Raw genomic sequence first — 15670 nt, 5'->3', positions numbered from 1 at the left:
TACACTGTGCTCTACCTCTGTGATGACTAGGGACAAGTACGGTATCAGCGACAAGTACTGGCAGATAACATACAAATGTGAAATACCTGCGATATGGGACTCGGACTAAAGGCAATCTGACTTTAAAAACCATCGTCTTTAATGCTCTATGATCTACTCAATGGAAACAACACATATAACCAAGTAGTGAACTCCTGACCTCCAATTCTCTCTGAGAAGTAAAATTACCTATCTTTGGAAAGAGACCTCTCCAAAACTACTTCTAACTTCACTTCTCTAGCCTTCTGAGCAAGACAGTGAGTAAGCCAGTTTCAACCGTCTGGGGCAGAGATCTCTGGTCACCTCCTCCCCCAAGTCAGTATTTCTTAACATGGGTTTTCTAATCCAACTTTCATAAAATACAGTGTCCTCTATTTCAATTTACAACATAGGAGAGGTGAGAGTGGTCAAAGTGCCGTATGAGGTTTGCCCAGAAAGGATTTAGGTTACCCTAAAAGGACACAACCAGGCCCTGGCTGGTTGGCTCAGGGTAGAGCGTCGGCCTGGCGTGCGGGAGACCTGGGTTCGATTCCCGGCCAGGGCACATAGAAGCGCCCATTTGCTTCTCCACCTCCCCCCTCCTTCCTCTCTGTCTCTCTCTTCCCCTACTGCAGCCAAGGCTCCATTGGAGCAAAGATGGCCCGGGCGCTGGGGATGGCTCCTTGGCCTCTGCCCCAGGCGCTAGAGTGGCTCTGGTCGCGGCAGAGCGACGCCCCGGAGGGGCAGAGCATCGCCCCCTGGTGGGCAGAGCATCGCCCCTGGTGGGCATGCCGGGTGGATCCCGTTCGGGCGCATGCGGGAGTCTGTCTGACTGTCTCTCCCCGTTTCCAGCTTCATAAAAATACAAGTAAATAAATAAATAAATAAATAAATAAATAAAAACTAAGAGGACACAACCACACCTTCATGTCTTCTGAGTTTACCTGGGGGGAGAAGCTCACCTGCTGTTTACAGCCGAGTATAACACCAGTTACAGGGGCTACCTCTTCCCCAGTAACACCATCTGTGTGCTCACTTCAGAGGAATATTGCCCAGGGTTTGGAGCATAGATAACTTTTTGTCAAGGCTTCCAAGACAGGGAAAGCAAAGTGGATGCTTCAATAGCCATGAACACTTCAGGGGGCAGGATGAGTATGGCAGGAATGGAAAGATGAAACAATGCCTTGTAAATCTGATTTTACTGTTACTGCATCTCAGCCAGGCCTAAATCAGTTACGGGTAAGATGATTAATCACTGTCTCCCTGAGATAGTCAAGGTCCTGAGGCCTATTCTCAGCATTAAAAAAAAAAAAAAATCTAACACTGAAATATGACTTTCAGGCTTTTGTTCATTCTGTACCTTTTTAATAAAGTGGAACAAAAAAAAATCTGCCTTGGGCTTGGCTGAGTTATGGGGTTTATCCTTCAGTGGCCAAGCTTCATCCCTCAGCCCAATCACTAGACTGAGCCCAAGTTGTAAGAAGCCTGGTAGAGAAAACGCCTGTGCTTACCTCAGCCATAGATTTATCAGGTGCGATAATTGTTCCCAGAGACAAGTTTTCTCTTTATACTTACAGAAAATTAGGCACTGCAAAGAAATTAATTTAGCTAATAACGGCTTTGTGTGACGCATGTGTTATTGACAAAGGGGGCTGATAGATTACAATCTGCCTCCATCATGGCTGGAGGAGGGTGCAGAGAGAAAGGACAGAACCCTGGGGCATTACCCAAGGCGGACTCCAGCCAGGCCCCTACGTACCTTCTCTGCATACTCAGACACAATCTGCTTGATCTCAGCAGAGCACAGGCCCACGATCTGGCCCACGGAGCTGGCAGTGAGATGACTCTGCAATCACAGGAAGGGTGTTCTCAGGGCTATCATCATTCTTTCCCGGAACTGTAAAACCTAACACTGAGCACTGAGCACACTACATAATATTCCCAGGGGAGAAAATGATCTGGCTTTTGCTTATGCATTCATCAACGAGAAAGGGAGAAAATAAGCCTCGGGACAAATATGAAGCCTCTCTCCACCTCCTGAGTCACTCCGCTAACTGTGCCGGATTCCCTTAGGACCTTGGGTACCTCTGGCAAACCTATTCTTCATCCTGTATATCCCACCCAAAGGTCTTTCTTCCTAAGGGTCACAATGCAGAGCCTACAGGGAGCTTGGTGGGCTAAGGACCCAGAAAAAAAGAAAAACAAATGGGAGAAGAGGAATCTCAGAACTCCTAAAATATCTTTACCACAGAAGTTTCCTATCCCCTAAAGGAAGGATACATTCAAAGCACTGGTTAAACCTTCTGGAGGCCCTCAGTTCTGAGAAGACCAGTCTAAACCCAGCACTCTATTTTCTCCCTAGATGGTACAGGAAGGGAGAACAGAAGACACTGGTTGCCGTGGCATGGGGTGTAACTCATGGTTATGGAGGGGCAGGACCGCACCATGGCTCTTCCGCTGAGCCCCATAATATTGGTGCTGCCCCAGAGGGACACCATGCCTTCACAAGGATCCTTCAAGTCTTTCTCCCAGAGGTCCCCATGGGTAGCGACACTATAAACAGCTTTCTGAAAGAAAGCTCCCTGGGAAACAGGAAATGCTGAGTGCTGAATAGGTAAAGATAGGGCTCTGAAGAAGGGGGTCCCCCTGGGAAGGGGCTCCACAGAGCCAAGCAGGCTGGTTCCAAGTCTCCACCTCTGCCTGGCCTGTGGTGGCACAGTGGCTAAAGCGTTAACCTGGAACGCTGAGGTCACAGGTTTGAAACCCTGGGCTTGCCCAGTCAAGGCACATATAACAAGCTATCAATGAACAACTAAAGTGGAGCAACTCTGAGTGATACTTCTCACTCTCCCCCCTTCTCTCTGTAAAATCAATTAATAAAATCTTTAAAAAAAAAAAGTCTCCACCTCACACTACAGCCTCCCCCACAACCACTCCCACCTCACTCACCTCCTCACTGGCCATGGCAGTCATCTTGGTCATCAGGGACTGGATACGCTGCTGAGGGATGGAAAGAAGGAGCAGTGAGTGGGTCTGATGGTGTGAGACTTATGCAATGTGTCTCAGTAGGTCTTTGCGGTGAAATCGCGATTTGTTTTACTTGACCTTGCTTCATGGTGAGCCTCATGAGAGGTGACAGGAGGAAGCTGGAAAGAGTGAGAAAGGCCAACTGATAGCATCTGGCTGAGAAAGCGCCCGGCCATTCTGCAAGCTGGGATGAAAGGGAAATCTTCCCAAACGATTGAAACAGAAACCTCAGGGGCCTACAGGGGGCCACACACCTCTTCAGCAGCTCGAAACTCATCTTCCTCACGAGCATCAGCTTTTTCTGTAGTCAACAGCCCCGTGGGAAGTGTCATTTTCTTGTCCTCAGCCTGGAAGGGAAAATGCAAAAACAGCTGAGCATCAGGTTTGGAGACGCAGTAGAGAAAGGACAGCATTGCAAAGAGGCCTCGTCTGGCAGTCCCTGACAGTCCGGGGCCTGAGCTCCTGCTCCAACTGCAGAGCAGGCAGGCTGAACTCCGGGCCCTGCCAGGGCCCGTCTCCATCACTGAACTGCTTGCTGACTAAACCCCGAGCAAACAGTACACATTTGCTGGACGCGTCCTTACTCTGATGGGAACTCTCCCCTTCTTAATGCCTTCAAGAGCAGATCAATGCCTAAAGGAGTTTTTTTAAACTGCCAATTGAGACCTACTAGTGGGACATGCATCTAAACGGATGAAATAAAATAACAGAAAAGAACGTATCAGAGTGCTTTTCAGGTAGTCAAGGGTTTAAGTACTGTTTTATGAAACCTGAAGTCAACAAAGCTCAAAAAGCACTGGCCTAAAGAATAAAAATCTAAACTGCTTCCCTTGGTGACCAAGCTCCACATTCTGATCCTGTCTGTGGCTCTAAATGTGACACACCACACTCAGGATACCTGAATTAACTACTGTCCCACAGACATGGGCTGGAAGTCTTGAGTTCTTGGCTTTAATTCCATCTCTGCCATCTACCAGCTGGGTAACCTCAGGCTTACTTTCTGTGGATATCAGGGTCATCCAGAGTTGAAAGGGAGGACTGGTCTCAAACACCCTTTTCAGACCATCCCAGTTTTAGAATGCTTTTCTACAATAAGTCTAAAACTGATCCTGAGGAACAGCCTGAGCTCCCAACTGCTGGGTATAGCTACAGAGGACACATCTTCCAGCTCAGATGTGTCATCGGACACAAGAATGACAAGACAAGGCCCAATGTGAATACTCTTTCACCTCAGGATTTTTCCAACCATAATCAAACTGCCTTATTTCAGAATATAGTCATATGCATAAAGGTTATTTTCAGACTTAAATTACACATCAAATTAAATGTATACATAAAATTCTTATATACCAGATGCCATATGACATACTGAAACCTAAAATATACCTTATTTTGGAGGAAATAACTTTTAGTGGAGTGAAAACACAAACGTGAAAAAAATAAATGAGAAAACCAAAAAAAGATATAATCAGTGCATGACTGATAGCTAATGAAATAAGAACAATTAGATGTTTACTATGTTTTGGATCATTCTATGTCCTTTACATTTTAATCTTCACAACAATGCTACATGGTGGTACAATTACTGCCCTCATTTTATAGATGCTGTGAATTAAGGCACAAGGATTAAGCATACTGTCCAATGTCACACAGAAAAGGGATGAAGTGAAGATCTGAAACCAGCAAGTCTGCTGTTGGATCATACGTCCCTAGTCACCACCAGGACCCTCTGATGACAGAAAGACAGTTACCCAGGACACAGAAGGGACGCGGCAGGGATGGCCTCCTGAGAGAAAACCTAAAGGGTGTGAAGGCAGACAGAGCAAAGGGGGCAGGAAACAGTGGTGTCCCATTCAGGAAAACCTGAGGGCTGGGTGAGGAATGATAAAAAAGATTATTAATATACCTCAAGATGTAGAACTCTACCTTTTAAGAGGCCACTGTCTACTTTAGTTAGCACCTTATTATTTAAAAGGCAGTGGTTAAGAGCACAGGCTTTATGTCACACAACCTGGATTCATCCTCTTATTATGGCACTTAAGGAGCTGTGTGATCTTGGACAGATCACTTGGCCTCTCTGGGCCTCAGCTTTCTGACCTGAGAAACACAGGAATAAGTATCTTCCTTATGGACGCATTCAGAGGAGCAAGTGCAAAACCACACCAGGAACTCTGAACAAAGGGCCTAGAGTGCAGAAAAGGTTGGGCACTGTGAGATTTACAGGCATGCCCGGAGGCTGACATCAAGGTTCATTAATAAATACACAAATGAAAAAAAATCTGAGACTGCTTTCAGAAGTCAGAGAATCCATCTTGACTTACCTGATTTTCTGCACTAGACACCTTACTACAGAGCAGGCCTGTAGCGTATACCTGTGCTCTGTCTCTCTGTCAGCATCTGTTGGCATCCGTCTAGGGTCTCTCACTCAGGGAGAGGTGCTCAGGGTCCGGCAGTGGACATCACCTTGACACTTTTAGAGTTATCACAATCCAGAGGATTGACCCTGGGGCCATGACTTTCAGTCACCCTTCACTTCCAGCCCCAGGACTAGGCTGCTGCTGCTCCCCGGCCAGGGGACATCCTTGCAGCCCTGGGCTGCCCAAGGCCCAGAGCCTGGCTGGCAGCAGTCCTGCCTTCTCACCCCTCCTGGGCAGCCTGTCAGTGTCGGACAGAGGCAAAGGCAGGGTTACCCCGTCTCTCAAATATTCTCTCCCATTGTCTATGCTTTTCTTACCTTCTCTTTTTTGCTCTGGTGGCTAAATCCATATCTCCTGCAGGCCACAAAAAAGGGAAGTTCAATTACTATTAAAAAAAATTACATGACATCTGTCATATTCATTTTAATTGGATTTTTATATGAAAAGCAAATTGAGGCTATTTGGTGACTGGAGAAATATTTTAAGTGCCTAAACCACAAACATATTCCACTGTTTCTGAATGAAGGGCCAGTCCCCTATTTATCACTTAAATACTTAAATGCAGGGGTCCCCAAACTACGGCCCGCTGAGGCCATTTATCCGGCCCCCACCGCACTTCCAGAAGAGGTACCTCTTTCATTGGTGGTCAGTGAGAGGAGCATAGTTCCCATTGAAATACTGGTCAGTTTGTTGATTTAAATTTACTTGTTCTTTATTTTAAATATTGTATTTGTTCCCGTTTTGTTTTTTTTACTTCAAAATAAGATATGTGCAGTATGCATAGGGATTTGTTCATAGTTTTTTTTATAGTCTGGCCCTCCAACGGTCTGAGGGACAGTGAACTGGCCCCCTGTGTAAAAAGTTTGGGGACCCCTGACTTAAATGGGAACTCATAGATAGTCCGGAGTGCAACGTTCCTGCAAGTGCAACCATTGTTCTCCGAAGAAGGAACTGCATTTCAGACGCACAGTTGAAGCTAAAAGCCTTACAAATACCTGTAGAAACAAATGTGAATGTGTTTGCTCAAGCTAAACATGCTAACAGTGACTTTCACAACCTCCAGTCCAGCCCACTTTTCATTCTCAAGCATAACTGAAGGATTTTGCCAATAACACTGTGCTCACATCACTCAACTTTAAAGTCAAAGAACTTCACAAATGCACTTTAGTTAAAAAATAAGTTTATTTTCTAGCTCTGAAATCTATTTTTTAAAGCAAGTAAAACAATGCAAAAATCATTCAACTTAAAACAAAAAACATGGTGTAAAATACCCAACCTCACTTACCTTTAAATAATTTATAAGCAAATAAAAGTTACAGTCAACCATTTAAGAAAAACAAACCAAGGGCTCTCACTCTGGCCTTACTTACTGGATCAGTGCATTGGCCTCTTACCTGGTCTTCTGCCTCCAGCTTCACTTGTTCCCCCTCTTATTCAATTCCCCATTCTTATTCAACTTCCCATTGGCTTGATCGGCACTCATCAGTGGCCACCACCTCCCTCAGGATGAAACAGGACCTCCTGGACACTCTCATTAGCTCCTTTCCATGGTCCGCTTAACCACCACTCTGCCTCACCTCCTGTAGCTCACCATACATGCTCCTGTGCATCCAAGTGTCTGAACAGAGAGCTTTGCACACACTGCAGTCCTCTGCTTCTCTTTCCTATGCTCCTGCACCTCAGCTCCAAAGCCTGGTCCTCATGCAGACACTCTGCCCTGGATGATCCATCCTGTGTCTCTATGTGTCCCCCCATGTCCCAGAAGGTAATCATGCCCAACTACCTATCTGCATGTCTACATCATTCTCCTGGAGGGCATCTGTTGGTCAAATAAGTTGGTAAGTATGATATATATGTTTGCTCGCTTATAGTTTGCATTGCATGTGAGGGACAGGCTGTAAGCAGGCAGCACGTCCTTATAGCCTAAGGCTTAGTTTTTTTGTTTTTTTTTTTAAATAGGGACAATTTTATGTTTTTGTTTTATAATTTTTATTTATTTATTTATTTTAGGGGGGGGGGAGAGAAAGAGAGAGAGAGAGAGAGAAGGGGGAGGAGCAGGAAGCATCAACTCCCATATGTGCCTTGACCAGGCAAGCCAGGGTTTTGAACTGGCAACCTCAGTGTTTCCAGGTTGACGCCTTATCCACTGCGCCACCACAGGTCAGGCTAAGGCTTAGTTTTAAGACTAAGCTTTTCCCACATCCTTGACTACTGCAGGATAGGGGGTGGTGCGCGCTTATGAGGAATCCCATTTGTGCCTCAGATAAGTTACTTTGTATCAGAGACTTCCTTGTTTGTATATTGGATTAAAGGTTTTGATTTCTACACTATAAAATGGGGCAGACTGGGAGCTTGCTCTCTCTTGGTTCCTGAGATTAGCATTAGAGAACAGAGCAGAGAAAGCTCACGTGGAGGAGAGGATAAGCAGCCAAGATGGCGGAGTGTTAACGGAGAAGCCAGTTTGTGCAGAGAGAAGGAGATGGGGAACAGAGGTGAATAAGGCTGGTGAGGTAGAAACCTTTGATTCTAGGAAACTCGGATAAGTCAGTGGCTTTGGGAGCCTTGAATGGAAAGGGAAGTGTTTTCCCACTGTGTGTATTTCTTGCCCGCCGGGTGCAAGCTAGGATTAAAGTTAATGGCCCACCAGTTCTTGGCTCTGTTGTTTCATTACCATTTGTTCAAATACAATGTGAACCTGCACGGGCCAGGTGGCTCTGATGGTGGCCGTGGCTACTGACTTTACAGCATCGAGGCTACTTTTACATTTGGTAACTCCAATGTATGTTGAATAAAAAAACTAACACAAGTGAAAGAAAACACAGAAATCAAGAAGCCAAAAGTATCACCTGACATGCAATAGGTTCTCATACAATTGGAGAAACCAGTCACTCACTGCTGGGCACAATGTGCCCATCCATTAGGCATAAATCTACAGGCCCAAAGCACAGCAGACAGAAACTAAAGTTGGGGTATCTACCACATTCTGTAATGGACCTCACTGCAGATTTGTGAATTGGCTTAGTCCATATCTATTGTATCTTCCTATAGTGGAGAGGCTGGAAACAAAACTCTAGTTTTCATACTCCCTTGTACATAGGGTTCCGAATGCCAGTTAGTTTCCATCAGTCAGATGCCTTTGCTGGAGTTTTGAAAGTACAACAGTTAGATGAGGAGAGAGGGAGGTCATAAAGGATTCATTGTGCAGTGTGGCTCACAGTAGTAGTAACCTGGGTTGGGGGCCAGCAGCTGTCACAGTGGCTTCCTGATTTTGGCAGAAGTAGTGTGGTCTTTTTGTCAGCAGCTGCAGCCCAGCTTCCTGATCCCACAGGCCGCTAAGTAGCTTTCTGATTGTGGAGTACAGCAGCACCCTTGGAAGCCCTGTTCTAATGTGGTGCTTGGGAGATGGCCCTGACTCAGTCTAGATAACATGATTTAAGCCTTCCCATGGACCCTTATAATTAATCCTTCTGCTGGAACTAGCAGGAAGGCTTTGTGTGTTCTCAACCAGGGATCCTTGACCAATTTTGGATCTCACCAAGTTTCTGATACCAGAGTGTCCCTGCACCTTGAGTGTTTGCTTTCCAGGCTTTATAGTCTGTGTAGAGCAAAGGGCAGAGGACATGCACTCAGGCAGAGAGCCCTCATCTACTGTTTGTGTTTATACCAGCAGTGTACTCATCCTACCGTGTAGACTAATTATGTTCTGTGGGATCTGCCTGTTGAGCTCCTGGGGCAAGGTGGAGGAGGGTAGTATTTGCTTCATTATCTTTCTACATTTTAAACATAGAGGTGTAATTCACATAATATAAAATTCACCATTGTAAACTGTATATATACTTCAGTGGTTTTTAGTGTAGTCACTATTTTGTGCGAGCATCACCGCTAACTAATTCCAGAATAGTTTCATCACCCCCAAAAGAAACCCACACCTATCAGCAATTAGCACCACTTCCCTCTCTCCCATCCCCTGGCAACCAGTAACCTGCTTTCTGTCTCTGAATTTGCCAATAGATGAAATTACACAATATGTGGCCTTTTATGTCTAGCTTTTTTTTAGCATGTTTTTAAGGTTCATCCATTTTGTAGTACAAATCAGTATTTAATTCCTTTTTCTGACTAAATAATATCCCATTATGGATAAACCACATTTTGTTTGTCTACTCATCAGCTGATGGACATCTGTGTCCTTTCATTTTAGCAACTGTGATTAGCGCTGTTACATATATTCATGTACAGCTTCATTCACTTTTGTATCCCTATCCCTAATACCCAGTACTGTGCCCGGCACACAGCAGTTAAAGGATAGAAAGCTAAAAAACCCATCTCTGACTCCTAACCTAACCTCCTGACACAGTTTTAACCTTGTTTTACAAACACAGAGGAGTGTAAGCTAAGCCGCCTACAGCTTCCAAGACAACTGCCATCACTCAAGATAACTTTAATGACCTACTGCAGCTGGACAACCACAGAACCAAACTGCCCTCCAATGCCCAGTTGTCTCGTGACGATAAGCACACTGTTCCTGAAAACCCAACAGATGCCAAACCCCCACCTGCCTCGGAGCCAGTACTACTGTCCTAGAGCCCGGCCCTTTCCACTCTTGGAAAGTAATCCACTTTTCTATTTCAGCATTCCACTCCTTGTGAATTCTTGCATAGCCCACCTCTCCGGCCAACCTAACAGCTGGCACTCAATAAAGGTTTGCTGAAGGAAGAGTCCAGGTGATTTTTCTAAAGGCTTCCTTCTCCATGTGACATGATGGCGATGCTTCCATGACAAGACCTGTCTTCTGTTGCCCATTAATGCCTGCCACACTGTGTACCCTATTTTTCCTCTTCCAATTCTGTTCAAGCTTCACCAGGAAAAAGGGATATCCCCTTAGGGCCCATCATCCCCTACAAAGAGCAGGGAGATTTTCAATTTATTTCCACTACAAAAGCATTTACTTCTCTTTCACCCTCCCCAGGTATGCTGCTCTATCCTAGCGCCAGCCTCTCTCCTCTTCCCAGTCAGCCCTAACCTTTCCTCTCAAGAGCAGCCTGATCAGCAGTGCCATGTGGTTCAATGTGTTCCTGCCTTTCCCCTGGTTACCTCTGACTCACCAGCTCTGCCAACGGCCGCCGCCATCAGCACCTCTTACCTAGACCCACTACTCAGTCTTGAACATCAAGGATGTGCATCTTCTAGAACAGCGGAGCCCACAGGAAATAAAATGAGAGCCACGTATATAACTTTACATTAGTAGATTCATAATACTCAAGTTATTCTGACAATAAACCATATTCTAATAAGTCAAGCATGAGTTTTAAAATTTATATTTAACTTAAAATTAGAATTCTGTTCATAAGCCACACTAGTCACATTGCAAATAACCACATATAGCTGGTGGCTACCTTATTGGACATCACAGTTCTAGAAAACAAACTAATCTTCAAGAACAATTGCCCCAGGGCAAATCAAGCTCTCTGGAATCTGAACAAAACAGGGGCTTACGAAAGCCCTTAATACTAAAGACTGTGAACCCTGCTCTTTGTTCATTCATTTACTAAATACTTTCTATGAGCACACAAAAGCCTTACTATCATGTGGGACACAGGTTGGGAGAGACATGTCTTATTTCATTTACTAAGTACAGAATGACTCAACACAACTCAAAATCAAGCCTCAAACAGTGTAGAATAGGCTCACTGCAGCATGCTAGTGGCTGGGTTTCAAAGTACACTTGCAAGTAAAATACACTGCACGTAAAATACATTTTTCCACAGTGACAGTTTTAACCTGTGATTAGGTGTTTAGGTTAGCTCCTAAAAGTTGATTGGAACCATAATAGCTCAATTTCTAGTGTTATTTGACAAATGAAAAGTCAAAGAAGGGGGAAGAAGCTGGGATGCTGACCTCCCAGCCAGATGCACTGTGGGCCTAGGCTGATGCGTGACAGGAGCACCGATGGAAGACGGGGGATGTGGATTCCTAGGTGAGGATGAGCAATGGAGGGTGAAAATCCATGAGGGGAGTCCCACAGCCAGCAAAGGTCCAGCCTGATTGAAGGGAGAAGGGAAGGAAGAATGGGTAAGGCTTCGCATACAGGGGCTAGAAAGAGGGCTAGTTACAGGAGAAATGAGAATATAGGGACAAGTAACTAATAGGAAAGAATCGTCATTTGAATCTAAAGGTTATACTTAAGGGAATTTTAGAACTGAAATCTGCTACTGCTGCTGCTGCTGCTACTGCTAGGACCTAATAGTTAACATTTACTGCTTTCTACAGGGGACAAACTGCTGACAGTCCTTCATGTGATTATGTAATCCACATTTAATGGTCAAGATCCCCAAGCAGTATAGAGTACTCAATAGACCATGAGGAAAGAGTCTAATAGTCAGAAAAGAGGGAAGGGGCCTTCCCCAGAATGGGGACTAAAACATATACTTGTTGGGGCTTTGAGTTTTATCCATTTTATTTATCAGATTAATAACCACTCTCTTATTGTTTAGTCTCAGACAAAACAACAAAGACTGGGCCTGTCTTTCTAAAATCAAGAACCAAACTCTCACTGGAGACTCAAACAATATTTGTAGATAATGATAATGACATACTTTTATTTTTTTTGTGACAGGGACAGAGAGCGAGAGACAGAGAGAGGGACAGATAGGGACAGACAGACAGGAAGGGAGAGATGAGAAGCATCAATTCTTTGTTGCAGCTCCTTAGTCTCCTTAGTTGTTCATTGATTGCTTTCTCATATGTGCCTTGATGGGGGGTGGGGGGGTACTGTAGAGCAAGGGACCCCTTGCTCAAGCCAGCAACCTTGGGTTCAAACCAGTGACCTTGGGCTTCAACCCAGCGACCATGGGGTCATGTCTATGATCCCATGCTCAAGCCAGTGACTCCACCCCACACTCAAGCTGGTGAGCCCACGCTCAAGTCGGCGACCTCGGGGTTTCGAACCTGAGTCCTCTGGGTCCCAGTCTGACGCTCTATCCACTGTGCCACCGCCTGGTCAGGCAAGTCATACTTTTGGAGTCCAAGGAATCTGACTTCAAGTCCTAGTTTGAGGCTCTGAATAGTTTTTAACAGTTAATAGTTGACTTGGGCACATTATTTGTTAACCTTTTGAATGCTGTCTTTATCATTCTCAATAAGGAAAATGAACCAAATAAATTATAAGAATGTAATAAATATTTACTTCCCCATCTCTCAAACACTCACCATTCTTTACCAGCAAAGCTAAAAAGAAAGCAAAATAATCCCTCTCCTAAAAAATAAAATCAACAAATCCTCCATCCTATCTATCTAGGCTTAGAAGTCAGCATGAACACCAGCAGGAACAGGTTGGTATTGAGACACCTTGCTCTTTATCACACGCCAAATATGCAAAGAGTCACAGATGAAACCTGTACCTTACTCCCTTCCGTAAAGAGAACCAAGCCAGACTCTGGCATCAAACTGCCCCAAGCACTCCTGAGGATGAGCAGGGAGGTCCCGAATTCACCCAGGCATCACATGGTGATAACAACGATCATCTATGACAGTGTTTTTCAATTGTCAGTATACAGACTGGTGCCTGATCATGAGAAAGCAACTTGATGTTATATGAAGACTATAGACCCAATGACTATATAAACTCTAGTCTTCATATAACATCAGGGTGGTTAACTCTTTCACAGACCAGAATGACATTTCTGTCAGACCATCACCAGTCCGCAGAGTGGATGAAAACCACTGATCTATGACATATGCATGAAATTCAATGTAAATTCAATGAGAATTTCAAAAAAAAAAAAAAAAAATATTGAGATTTGTCAGCATGGTCTCCATGAGGTGGCAAATTTATTGAATCTCCAACTCCTTTTCAGCCCCAGGAACATTGGTGTTTCCATGGTAATGGAAAAACTGGAGCTTTGACCAATACAAACTACCAAAGCCACAACATTGCCCTGAGTGCTGTTGGGCTCTGGAACATGTTGACACAAACAAGTTCTCCCCTCCAGCTCCAGCCCACCCAGAACAGCCTCACCTGCCCAACCACCGCTGGGGCTCAGCTGGAAAGACCCGCTCACAGTGCCCAGGGCATGTAATCTGTCACAAAGGGCTCCACACTCAGAAGTGCCCCACATTTGGTTGTTTTGCTGTCTTGAAATTCTTAATAATTAATTATTATTAATAATTCTTAACAAGGGGCCCTGCACTTTCATTTTATACTGTGCCACATTGGGCCACGCATATTATATAGTTGGTCTGATGATGCCTGACTCAAAAGAGTTCAAATCACAGCAGCAACTGGCAAGCTGTGGAGGCAGCCCTCACACCAGCTTAGGGCCAGAACTAACAACTTCTTTTGAATGAAACAGACTAATTTTCATTCTTAGAGAGGAAGGACTTGACTCCACACAACCCCCTTAAAAAACAACAAAAGTAGTAACAATAGCAATTTGAAAGACAGAATACTTAAGCCAATAAGCCTAGTATCCATGTGTTTCTCTCCCATCTCCTGGAGGGGGCACCATCAGATGCTCACTCGGGGGAGCGAGTGGCAGTGCTGTTAGTGCCACCACACACAGGGCTGGGTGATGAGGTGGAGCAGCACACAGCAACCAGCACAGAGCAGAAAGGAAGCAGCGCAGGGGGATATACTCACATCAAGGAATCAGTTACCCTAAGTAGAAAATGCAGGATATAAGTAAAGGTTAATACCCAGCGTCAACCAAAAACTTCAGGGAGAAGTACCTCCTTACTTGTGTTTTTGTGTGTGTGTGTATGTGTGACAGAGACAGAGAGAGAGAGAGAGAGAGAGAGAGAGACAGACAGACAGACAGGAAGGGAGAGAGATGAGAAGCATCAATTCTTCACTGTGGCACCGTAGTTGTTCATTGATTGCTTTCTCATAAGTGCCTTGACAGGAGGGCTCCAGCAGAGCGAATGACCCCTTGCTCAAACCAGCGACCTTGGGCTTCAAACCAGCAACCTTTGGGCTCGAGCTAGCGACCATGGGGTCATGTCTACTATGATTCCACGCTCAAGCCAGCGACCCCATGCCCAAGCTGGTGAGCCATGCTCAAACCAGATGAGCCCGCACTCAAGCCAGTGACCTTGGGGTTTCGAAACTGGGTCCTCCGCGTCCCAGTCCGATGCTCTATTCACTGTGCTACTGCCTGGTCAGGCCTTATTTGAGTTTTAAGTAAAAACTAAGAAAATGAAATAAGAATTGCTTTTTAAAAACTAGAAATGTTTTTAAGAAGTGACAAAACTACTTCCAAATTCTTCATTTTCCTACTCAGGAAAATTCTTCACAAGAAACCCCAAAACTATTATTCTAACACTTAAAGCAAAAGTGTTGAACATTCTACTTTACCTGAAGGTTTTATCAAAGGGCAGAGACATGAAGGGCAAACAATCCCCGGTCTCCACAAATGCCCCAAACTCCCAACTCGCAAGGAGAGCAATCCAGAGCAGTTACACGCATTTCTAGAGAGGAGTTTCAGAGTTCAGGCCTCAGCCATCATCAGGGAAGCTACCCTAAAAACTGGGTAACTCAATGCTAGACAGAAAAGATTTAGATGCTAGAAATCCTGGGTCCGAAATGGTAAACTAATCAGGTAAAAGCCAACCAAATTAATCCCAATGAAGAAATCCCACTCATACCTGCCATATTCCAAAAGTGTAGCATGGATACGAGATTCTTCATCGAGCAGCTCCTCTGCTCCCTGTTGGCGTTTGTATTTTCTACGGGGCTTGTAAACATCCTAAGGAATGAATGAGACAGAGGAGTTCAGAGTTTGAGGAGGCTTTCCTCCAGTACTGGTTGTCTAATGCAAACAGCCAGCCAGGAGAGTGTCTTTTTCAATTACAATAGTGGGCACTCAGGGAGCTGCCTTCAGGACTCTGCTCCTTTGACTTTTATATGGGTAGCAAATATTTCCACCCAATCTATTGCTTTTCAACTGGTGTTTTTTGTCCTACAACATTTTAATATGTTATATAGTCAAACTTATCAATCACTTTGTAGCTTCTCATTCCAGGGCTTGTGAAGGAACTTCTTTGTTACTTTTATAGTTTATATTTAGCCTTTTCATCTATTCAGATTTTTTTTTTTGTATAGTGAAAGGTAGGAGTCTAGCTATTTTTTTCTGAATGGAAAATCAAGTTCCACAAAGTCATCAATTTAAGTCTATCCTTTTCCCTATTTGAAATACATACACACACACACACAC

General features: G+C 44.6%; 1 protein-coding gene across 2 annotated transcripts in view; it reads right to left on the bottom strand.

The window, feature by feature from the left end:
* CCDC93 (coiled-coil domain containing 93) overlaps positions 1 to 15670 on the bottom strand; it is a 101279-nt gene that overhangs the window by 59524 nt on the left and 26085 nt on the right. For both annotated transcript variants that reach the window (XM_066345798.1, XM_066345796.1), the window contains exons 7-11: positions 15102 to 15202; positions 5780 to 5816; positions 3300 to 3392; positions 2968 to 3018; positions 1778 to 1864 (exon numbers count right to left, since the gene is read on the bottom strand). In XM_066345798.1, coding sequence (XP_066201895.1) covers positions 1778 to 1864; positions 2968 to 3018; positions 3300 to 3392; positions 5780 to 5816; positions 15102 to 15202 — 369 coding nt within the window. The remainder of the gene's footprint in view (positions 1 to 1777; positions 1865 to 2967; positions 3019 to 3299; positions 3393 to 5779; positions 5817 to 15101; positions 15203 to 15670) is intronic.

Source organism: Saccopteryx leptura, chromosome 7, assembly GCF_036850995.1.
Source record: "Saccopteryx leptura isolate mSacLep1 chromosome 7, mSacLep1_pri_phased_curated, whole genome shotgun sequence".
NCBI lineage: Eukaryota > Metazoa > Chordata > Mammalia > Chiroptera > Emballonuridae > Saccopteryx > Saccopteryx leptura.
This window is presented reverse-complemented; position numbering and strand designations above follow the sequence as displayed.